Consider the following 10696-nt stretch of genomic DNA (forward strand, 5'->3'; position numbering starts at 1 on the left):
AACGGAGGCTCGGAGCTTAAGGTCCATCCTGTGGTGTTCCTGCTGCAGGAGAGATGGCCCAGGCCCAGGCTTGGAGACCCTGTTGGGTGGGCGGGTTGGGTAGCTTTCAAGGGGTCGTTATCCTTGGGCAGGGAGTGGCCTTCCCTGTGGTTTTCTCTCAGTGCTTCTCCCTCACTCTTGCCACACCAGGAAAGTGTGCGTAACCTGGCCAGCCTCTCAGAAGGACAGTATTTTGAGGATAAGCTGCTGGGAGCCAGAGTCTATAACTATTCGGTTCCTCAGCAGGGATCCCAGTGCTGAAGGGACTGGGGACCACCCCCCCTCCCCCCACCTTTCCCTTGAAAGAGCAGAGGCAGAGGCCTGAGGGTGAGTCCCTGCCCCAGGGCGGGGAAGCGGGGGCTGCAGACCAGCTTGGTCATCTGGGCCCAGAGCACTCTCCTTGCCCAGTGCTGCCTCCCAGTCCTGGGCAGAGTCGGGGCCAACGGGTGACCGGGCTCTCCAGGTGGCCCCCCTCCCCCATCAGTACTCTCTAGACCAGAGGGAGACAAGACGGTGCTGCTGCTGCACTCCTTCAGAAGTGCGGCCTGGGTCCCAGTGAGGGCGGCGTCCCCGCCAGGCGCGGTGACCGGTGACCAACCTCTCCCTCCCGCTTCCCTCCTCTGGGCCCAGCAGATCGCCAGGCTGCGGAGCGAACTGGACATTGTTCGAGGAAACACAAAAGTCATGTCTGAGATGTTAACGGAAATGGTTCCTGGGCAGGAAGATTCATCTGATCTGGAGTTGCTACAGGTGAGGGGCCTCATCTTGGGGCTCTGGGCCCAGGGATGCAGTCGTTGAGAGAGGGGTCGAGTCCACGTGGGCCCAGACCCAGCCTCATGCTTCCTAGAAACAGACAGAGGCCAGTACCAGGCTCTCTCTTTTTTATTTTCCTTAGTAACATTTTTTCCTGATTATAAAATGCCAATTGCAAAATCCATGCTCATCTAAAGAAAAAGGAAGTTCAAAGGAGAAAGTAATTTTCTCTGATGCCGAATCCACAAATAGCCATCGTCAGTGCTTTGATGTTTATTTCAAATGTGGTTGAGATGATGTTATTATGTGTACGGTTTTTGTGTATTGCTTTGCACCCTTAACATCATCAGCCTTCCCTCCTCATCACACCTTTCCCAGACCCCCAGGCCCTGGGGCAGCTGAAGCCCCTTTTCTTCTCCTGGACACTGAGCATCCGTCCCCAGGCGGAGGTTGCTCACATGTGGTCCCGCGGCCCTGTCACTACCTGGCCTCTCCTCTGGACGCTTGTGGACCTGGCAGTGTGCCTGAAAGGGGTCTGGGTGCAGGGCTGGCCTGCGGGGGGGGCCTTGTGTTAGAGCCAGACACCCCGTCTCAGGCTCTGGCACCGCCTTAGAAACAGTGCCCCTCTGAAGGGGTGGAGAGAGGGTGCTGTAGACTCCCAGGTGCCAGATCTTTTCAGTGAGAGGCAAGATGCTTGAGTAAATAAATCAGGAGCCAGACGGGCCTGGCGAACTGGCGTGAGTGCACCAGGCAGGCCTCGTGTTGCTATTCTCGTCTGCCCTCAGGCTGTCAGTCTTGGCCCCCTAAGTGCCACACGTCCCCCCTGCTGTTGGCACACACCTGCAGCCCGTGGAGGCTCGGTCTGATGGCCGGTCCTCAGGAATGCACACAGCCATCTCTTTTGTGCCCCCTTCATCCTTCGAAGCCATCAGCTCCCGGGGGAGGAGCAGGGGTGGAAGCCTGTTCAGGGCCTAACACAGAGCAAAGCCCGAGAGGCACCGAGATGCTGTGCCGAGGCCTGCTCTGAGGAGCTCGCCGCTGAGTGCCGGAGACTCGGCTCATCTCCACGAAACTGTGGCGTCAGGCTGCTCTTGAAGCCAAGATGAGCACCCTCTGCCAGCCGAGCAAGACAACCTCACTGAGACCTGGGCAGACCGGGCTTGCCTCCTTGAGCAGGGCCAGCTGTCCACATGCCACACTCCAGGGGACCCAGCACCCATTGCTGCCTATTGGCCTCCACTCCCGCCTGGGTGATGGGTTCTTCCAGGCATTCCCGGAGGCACTGGGATCTGTGATTAGTCCGGAAGCGGCGGAAGCTGAGGGGGCTGCTTGAGGTAGCTCTGCGCTGTGTCAGCATCAGAATTCCTGCTGACAAGGGCTTGCAGTGGACAGAGCGGAGCTCCTGGCAGCGGGGGTGGGGGCTGAACAAAGCCAGCCTGCCTCCAGACAGCCGAGCAGACCCAGACAGCAGGGATGTTCTGTGTGCCAGTGCGTGTGCGTGTGTTCTAAAACAAGCCCATGAGCCAAGACAAACAGAACCTAATCTCCCGGTGTCAGCTCACAGTCTTCAAAAATAGGTTGCTTCCCATGACGTTTTCTTCCCTCTGTTTTGTTCCAACTCTGAGCCTCCCAGCCTCGCTGCTGTCTTTAAATCAAACGGGAAGAGCGGCTCTGGTACAGCGGGAGGCTTCGGGAGTCGGGCGCTCTGTGAACAGACATGGCCCCGGCTGCCGGCCAACTCTTCAGTCATTCCTGACATCTCTCCTCCTCTTCCTCCCCATCTATCAGAAGCCAGCCAGGGAGGGTCTCCCAAGGGCCGAGGTCAGATCAAACAGTGAGCCTTCCATGTGGGAAAACGGCACAGGCTGCTGGGAAAGTGGCAGGATCAGGCCATCCCCAGGACCCCTTAGTGCAAGTGGAGGGCAGCCAGATGGCTGAGTAGAAGCTGTCAGAGCTCACAGGACTGGCCAGGGCCATGGAAGTAAACGCTTTTGTCACCAACCCAAATGTTCACGCCAACAAAAGCCTCTCAGTCTCAAGTGTGAGCTGCTGGTGGAGGCGGAGGAAGTGGGAAGAGAGGAAATTGGAGGTGTCAGCCCTGGATGCACTGTGTGACAGACCATGATGATGGGTGGGTTTCGTCCCGATCGCTTCCTGGGAGTCACAGCTGTTCTGCTGCAGCCTCGCCGCGGCCCTGCGGAGGGCAGAGCAGCCCCGGGAGCGCTGGGCCTGAGGACTTGGGTGGTTCCTGTGGTTGAGGGAGGCGGAGGCCACTCCACTCCCCTGCGCTGTCAGCCTCTCAGGAGCTCCCGGGAGAGTAAGCCGCCGAGGGACCCAGCAGCTCCTCAGTGTGTGGGCCTCTGCTCTGGGCTGGGAGACCTCCAGGCAGCAGCCAGCTCCACACCTACGCTGAGTCCCTCCCGCCTCGTTCTTATCAGTAGCAGCTGTCGGTCAGCCCGTGGAAGCCCTTGGTCAGACTTTGGGGAGCAGCACAGCAGGGCAGGAAGGCGCCACTCATTCAGCTGCTCAGCCGCGGACTGAAGAGCTGGTGATGCTCACAGGCCCTGGCCCATGGAGCATGGCGGGATCACCGTCACCAGGGAAGGATGGGGATCCTGTTTGCGTGCTGCCCGGTGCCAGGCGCAGGCACGGCGGCCACAAGCTGGAGCTCCAGCCTGTCTCCCTGTACCTGCTGCCCTGTCCGTCTCTAACACCAGCAGAAACACATTCCACATTCACACGGTAGGACCTTAAATGCTTGAGACTGCCGCGCCCCAGTCTCGGGGTGCAGATGAGGCTGTGGGCAGCCCACCTTGAGGATGGCCAGGCAGTTCTCAGCAGGGGACAGACATTAGAAGTTGAGAGCTCCATCCCCTGAGAACCCTCCTCTCTTTCTCCTGTGCTGTTGGCCGTCTCTGCCGCCCCCCCCCCCCCCATGCACGGGCACTGCGTGGGGCCTAGCGTGGCTGCACCCACACCGCTGAGTCCGCGCCTTCGCTGCGGCCTGGAGTCCCCACTCGGGACTCTAGTGAGCCTGGTGCTGTCGTTTGGTGCCTTCTGTCTCTTTCAAATTAGCTTTTTGAACTTTGTCTCCAGTTAATAACTTTTAATTAATTCAGTGATGCTCACAAAGGCATTCCTACGGCCAGGCACCGATGGTAGAGAACCTTCCTGCACGCTGTCCGCGAAGAGGAGGGGCAGGCATTGATCGCCCTCTCGCTCCCCTCTTTCTGCATCTCATTTCAACAAAAGACTGGGTGGCCAGGACCGTTTTCTCTGGAGAAATCTGGTTTATTCTACACATTTAGCTTCATTATTCCCCTTTCTCTTCAACAAAGAACTTCTTCACCCACCCCCACCCCCCGCAGCTCTAGGAGCAGGTCTTCAGGACCCTGTTCCATGCTCCCCAGGACTGGGAGGGGGTTCGGAGGACACCCAGCGCGAGGACCTAAGGGTTGTTCTGTGAGGTGGGGATGTGCATGCCCTTGAAGAAAAGATCAAGTCATTGGGACCAATTAGACAGAAAAGAGGATATTTTAATAAGATGCTCTAATAGGTGAGGGCTTTTGCACAAAGAACAGTAAGCAGCTGTTCTCCCTCTCTGTTGAGAGCCAGACCCAGAAGGAGGCCAAAGCCCAGATTGTCACCATTTGAGAACTTCCGTCCCAGCTGTTGCGCAGCGGGAAGGCTGCCCGAGCGAGCGAGCGAGCAAGCAGGCTCCCTGTGTGAGGACGGGAGCTGCTCTGTCCGGAGGGCTGGAGGCAGGGGAGGCAGAGCAAGGTCTCCCACGGCACCTGCGCAGCCTGGCTGTGGGTGACCCCGGGGAGGCCATGCGGTGCTAGCTGGTGCCGTGGTGGCAGAAATCTTAACATTCTAGTCCTCTCACCATCTAGCTCTTTGTCTTTTCTCTTCCTGTTTAATTTTGTTTTAAGACAGTAACTTACAAGGTTAAAGCATGGACATGTAAAGCTTTCTCTCTGACTCAGACCCCGGGCCGGCCTCCCTGGGTGCTCCTCTGGGGTCGGGGAGGGGAGGCTCTCCTGGGGGGTCTGGGCTGCTTCCTTGTCATCCCCTGGCGGTGGTGGGGCCAAGGCAGCAAGTGCAAGGCCAAAGCAGGTGTTTCTGGCATCCCTGCCTCCTGCTCCAGGGTGAGAGCTAGCAGAGGCCTCAGAAACCATCTGCCTCTTCCCAAACATTTCTGTCAGGGCCGGGAACTCTTCTCCACAAATCAAGTCCTCCAGAGAACTGGAGTGTTTAAAACAGGTCAAAGCAGAGCTGCCCGGCTGCTGCAGGGTGGGTGTCCCAAACCCCTGCTGTGAGGCACCTCAGAGGTTCACCATTTCTGCACCCCTTGTTTTCCCCAGGGAGACAGAAGCCAGAGAGTGCTGGAGGCCTGGGGCGCTAATGCAGGGGACAGGGCGAGGACAGTGACGAGAGCTGGTGGTCTGGGCAGAACAGGGTGCAGAGCATTTTATTTGTTTATTTATTTTTACATATTTTTACTAGAGGCCTGGTGCACAAATTTGTGCACAGTTGGGGTCCAGCCAGCCTGCCCTGATGGGGGCTGATCGAGGCCAGGCTGGCAGGGGGTGGAGATGCAGGAGGTTGTGGGGGGCCGATGGGGGCCCCTATCGGGCCTGTTGGCCACTGCAGTGTGCGTCACTGTTCCAGTCGCTTGGCTTTTATATGTATAGATTGATTTCAGAGAGAAAGGAAGAGAGAGAGGTAGAAACATCAATGATGAGAGAGAATCATTGATCAACTGCCTCCGGCAGGCCCGCTACTGGGGATGGAGCCCGAAACCTGGGCATGTACCCTTGACTGGAATTGAACCCAGGACCCTCAGTGTGCAGGCTGATGCAGGTTCAGAGCACTTGAGATCAAGGTCCTCCTCCCGCCTCCAGCCCAGCCTGGTGCTGCTGGTGGGAAGGTACTACCTACCTGGGCTGGTTTGGCCCAGGTGCAGCTGGTACAGGCCGGGGGTAGGGAGAGGGGGGTTATGAGAATCCAGTGATTTGCTTAAAGCCCTCCTCTTTCCAGGAATGGTCCTGCCTTCTCCAAAAACCTAAAATGGTAGTCTTAGGGGAACCAAGAATGAGAGTCTGTTCATAGAAAAACCCAGAACGTCCAGACACTGGACTTTCTTCTGTCCCTATTGACCAAGAAAGACTGACAGCAGCATCCCGGCTGTGCAGAGGGCTGGCAGCAGGGCAGAACCGAGACAGAGGCTGTAGCCAGCTAGCCAGGGCCCAGGACCCCAACGTCAGAGCTTCTCCACAGGAAGCTGCCTTTTATACACAGCTGCCGAACATAGGTACTTCTGTCTTGAAAAATACAGCTGCGCTACGGTGCTTCTGGGCTGCCCCCCACGGGCCAGGCTTCTTTCCTCAGCTGCCCCTGCTGTCGGGGAAGGAGCCCCCAGGCTGAGCCGCCTGGGAGAGTGGCCAGCAGAGAATGGCCTGGATGTGCCAGCAGCACCCGCCTCCTTCGCCACGGTCTGCTTGCTCTGTGGTGAGCTGACCTGTCACGGTCCCTCCCCTGCTCTTCCCTGCAAGGTCAAGCCTGGGCACTCACCCCCGTCCACAGTGATATCGAATGGGGTCATAAAACGCTCCTGCCATTGCTGCGGGTACAGATACACAGATCTCGTTGTTCAGCAGGGTCTTTTCCTGTTACCAGTCAGTTTTCCACGTGGCCACCCTGTCAGCCAGCAGCTCCGCTGTGGGGCGTGGTCCTGTGCGGGCGCACAGCAGGCGAGTACAGTGTTTGCTGCTGCACCCACTGCGCTGGCCAGGAAAGAGGCCGCACCTAAGTGTCCCAAATGGGAGAACGGTGCGATACGTTATAATACACACACAGGGATGAGACTGAAGTGGCAGGAAAGTTGTTTGGAACATTCTGTTGAAGAGAAAAAGCCAGCTGCAAAGAATCCTCTCTTCTATTTTAAAACTGGTTTGTGCAGCATGTAGTTGTGTCCACCCCGCAGTCTGCAGGGCTGGACATTTGTCTGTCTAGGGAACAGGAGCGGGTTTGCTTGGGAGTAAGGGGGCAGTGAGGGAGGGCTTCCACTTTGCATCCTGCACACACCCGGCTTTATGAACAAGAACGTACTCCCTTACGACTTGAGGAGCAGGGCACGTTTTCCCAAAGGAGAGAGATGTGGCCAAGGCGCAGCCAGGCTAGCCAGGCGTGTGTCCCCAGGAGCTGAACAGGACCTGCCGGGCCATGCAGCAGCGCGTGGTGGAGCTCATCTCGCACGTGTGCAACGAGGAGGTCACCGAGGAGCTGCTGCGCGTCAACGACGACCTCAACAACGTCTTCCTCAGATACGAGAGGTGGGCGTGGCTCCTTCCTGCCCCTCGGAAAGCTGGTGGCCAAAGCGGGTCTCTTTCAGGAACAGAGGGAGGGAGATTAGATTTGGAAACTACCCACCAGAGACGCTCATTTGCTCCAGGCGACAGGGAAACGGCGCTTATTCTCCTGGGAGGCTCTGCCCTTTGCAAGCCTCTGGCTGCTCTGCCTTCCTCACCACCTGCCCCAGGAGGGGAAGGACCGGCACCGGGCACCGGGCACCGGGCACCAAGCACCGGCCCTGCCGCTGCTGCACCTGCCTCTTTAAAGACCCTTTGAGCTTGAAAAGGGTTAAAGGAAAAGTATCCATAAGGAAAAAGACTTTTCTCTTTTCCATCTTAAAAAAAGGAGGTTTTTCCCTTCCTTTGCAAATGTCAGGGAGTCTGAGTGTCCGGCCGGGGCAGGAGCGCAGGGTGCTGCGTAGGGAGCACGCGTTCTCTCAGTTCTTCCTGCGGCCGGGTCACCAGCGGGTTTGAGGCAACAACCTTGCAGGTCCTTCTCCCTTTCCAAAGCCTCCGGAAAAGCGCAGCCTCTGCAGCTGCAGGCCCAGGTGCAGGAGAGAGAATGCTAGCAGCTCCGCCTGTGGCTCGGGCTCTCCCGGGGGCGCCTCCTACAGGCCCCTCGACCAGGCCTGCCTTCTTCTCAGTTTAAGCCCCAATCACCTGGAGACGTGGGGTCCTGGCCCCTCGCTGACTCATGGCATGACGGGCTGGCACCCGTTACGGTCAGTGTGACAGATACTTGCATTTGGGATCTGAGAGGATGGCTTTGCTGTGGTTGTCACAACCCTGGGCTTTGTCTCAGCTTTAGCTGAGGCAGCAAGGAAGGTGGCCCTGTCGGCTGACAGGTGAGGCGGCCTCCGCAGAGGGCGTTGGGCCAGCAGGGACGAGCCAGTTGGGGACGGGAGCCAACCTGAGTGCCTTGACCCTTGGTCTTGCCTTGTGGTCCCAGTTTTAAATGGCCTGACTTTTAACCTGTCAGGCTCCTTTCAGCCCCTTCGAGAACAGGTGGCAGGAGCTGTGTGGGCACTTCCGCTAGCCTGCCAGTCCCGGCCGACCACAGACTCAGTCAGAGCCTGGGGCCGCCAGCCCTGGTGCCTCCCAGCCCGGTGGTGGGAGAGGCTCCGGGCTGGAGACTCCGAGGGACTCCACTCCTCCTGAGAGACCCTCCGCACCCCGTCCTCACCGTGTCCCTCGTGGAGATCCCTGCTCACAGGCGCTGGCCCCAGTGAAGTCTGCTTCTCCGGGTCCAGCTGAAAAGAGTCCGAGCTACCCCTGCCCGTGGCGTTTGGGAGCTTTTCAATGTCATGCAGCCGCTCGCCCCTCACAATCGCTCTTGTCTCCCACCCGGGTAAGAGAGGAGGGTTCTGTAGCTGCTCCGAGCCAAGTCCCAGGCTGGGCGTGGCCTGGCCGCGGCCCCCAGGGACCCTTCCACGGCAGAGGGTGTGCCTGTCCTCCGGGGCCTGCCCCCTGTGACATAGGTCTTTAGCCTGGCTCGGCCCGTAAAATGGTTGGCCCAACCTCCCCCTCCAGTGACAGGAGGAGCACCTAGCCCAGGGTCTGAGGGGACGGCTGGGTGCTTACAATGGCCTGATGTGCCAGCCACCACCCTGCTCCCTCACCTCAGGGCCCATGGGTGAAGCCCACACAGGGGAAGGGGTGTGACGTGCGTGTGTGGGCCGCTCTCCCAGCCCTAACGTGGGCCTGGTTGGTCTCCTTTCCTGGAACCTCGGTTCCCAGAAGCTCTTCACAGGACCCGTGGGCATCACAGTGCCACCACCCTCCCTCACGGGGCTCTCCTTCCCGTTAGGTTCGAGCGATTCCGGTCCGGCCGCTTGGTCCAAAACGCCAGTAACGGGGTGAGTCCTCCCTGGGCCTCCGCGGGGCTCCGAGGCTGGGAGGGCCGCCTCGGGCGGGGGGGGGGGGGTCTCACCTGTTCCTTGACCTGGATGTAAATATTGGTGAAATGAGCAGCTCGCACTGTTGACAGGCTGCTGAGGCAGAGCCAGCAGGCACATCCTGAGGGGCAGTGGGCAGGGCTCCCCGTGCCGGGCCCACAGTGGGCCCCTGGCTCCTGTATTGGCGCGGCGTTGAGACCACACTGTGCCTGTGGGCTTAACCTCAGCCAGGGCCCCAGGGCTCACGGGCTCACTGCACCTCCTGCTCCAACAGGTACTGAGTGAAGTGACCGAGGACAACTTAATAGACCTGGGGCCGGGGTCTCCCGCCGTGGTGAGCCCCATGGTGGGGAGCACGGCACCCCCACCTTCCCTCTCATCCCAGCTTGCTGGCTTGGGTGAGTATCTCATGGGGGTGAAGGACCTCCTTCGCAGGTCCCTTCCTGGCAGTCGGGGCAGACGCCCTCTCTCTGTTGGAAGGCCCGAGCCTTTCGGGAGCCCATGGCAAAGTGTATTCCTGAGTCCTGACCAGTTGCACCACCTTCAGTTCATACCTTCTTTCCCTAACTTAAAGTTGTGACCTACATTGGAAAGCAGGGGTTGGGGGAGTTCCAAGGAACAGGAAGGAGTTTGCTTTTTAAAGAAAGACGGCTGCTGTGTTTTATCTGGAATATTCCTTGTGGTCGAAGCGCTTTCCTTCTCAATATCAATGAGGTAGGCCAAGGACAGCAGACAGGCTTCAACTCACGGGCAGCTTGGAACACAGGTCTAAGCGGGGTGCTGTCACCACTTCAGAGCTTGGACGATGAGTCTGGGATTGATCGGTGATGTCTGCCACTGGCTTGGAAATAGGAAGGGACGGCACTGACATACTTGCTCTCCTTGAACTAACATTAGCTAAAGTATTCTAGTGTCTGAAATCTGAAACAAGAAACACTACTTTTCCATAGTTCATTTGGTTTAAAAGTGTGCCTATGACTATAGTGCTGCAAATACACAGTATGATGCCAATTTATTGTATTATAGTATTGAAATAATAAGCATGGCCCTCTCAAAATTCTCTTATTAAATTTGATTTTAGAGAGGAAGGGAGAGGGAGAGAGAGAGAAACATTGATGGGCTGCCTTCTGCACGTCCTCTACTGGGGATCAAGCCTGCAACCCAGACACGTGCCCTGACCAGGAATCAAACCGGCACCTCTTGGTTCACTGGACGATACCTAACCAACTAAGTAACACTGGCCAGGCTCAAAATTCTTTCTCCCATCCTGTTCTGTTTTCTTATCCTATATGATAAAACCCTAATATGCAAATCCACCGAGCAGCAGAACGACCGGTCACTATGACGTCCACTGACCACCAGGGGGCAGACGCTCAATGCAGGAGCTGCTCCCTGGTGGTCAATGTGCTCCCACAGGGGAGCGCCGCTCAGCCAGAAGCCGGGCTCACGTCTGGTGAGCATAGCGGTGATGGCAGGAGCCTCTCCCACCTCCACTGCAGGCAGACGGTAAGGAGGGGTCCTGGACTGCGAGAGGGATGTTTGTCTGCCGGCTTAGGCCCGATCCCCTGGCAGGCAGACAACCCTCAAGGGGGTCCCGGACTGCGAGAGGGCGCAGGCCAGGCTGAGGGACCCCCCTTCCCCCGCTCCCCCCCTCCC

General features: G+C 58.2%; 1 protein-coding gene across 1 annotated transcript in view; it reads left to right on the top strand.

Moving 5' to 3' along the window:
• LOC102422079 (TOM1-like protein 2) overlaps positions 1-10410 on the top strand; it is a gene marked incomplete at its 3' end in the record, with an annotated part of 16921 nt that extends 6511 nt beyond the window's left edge. Inside the window, 5 exon segments of the mRNA XM_023749095.1 lie at positions 673-789; positions 6994-7127; positions 8953-9001; positions 9315-9438; positions 10365-10410. Coding sequence (XP_023604863.1) covers positions 673-789; positions 6994-7127; positions 8953-9001; positions 9315-9438; positions 10365-10410 — 470 coding nt within the window.
• Between the last annotated feature and the right edge of the window lie 286 nt (positions 10411-10696).

This window comes from Myotis lucifugus, unplaced genomic scaffold, assembly GCF_000147115.1.
Source record: "Myotis lucifugus unplaced genomic scaffold, Myoluc2.0 scaffold_2790, whole genome shotgun sequence".
Lineage (NCBI taxonomy): Eukaryota > Metazoa > Chordata > Mammalia > Chiroptera > Vespertilionidae > Myotis > Myotis lucifugus.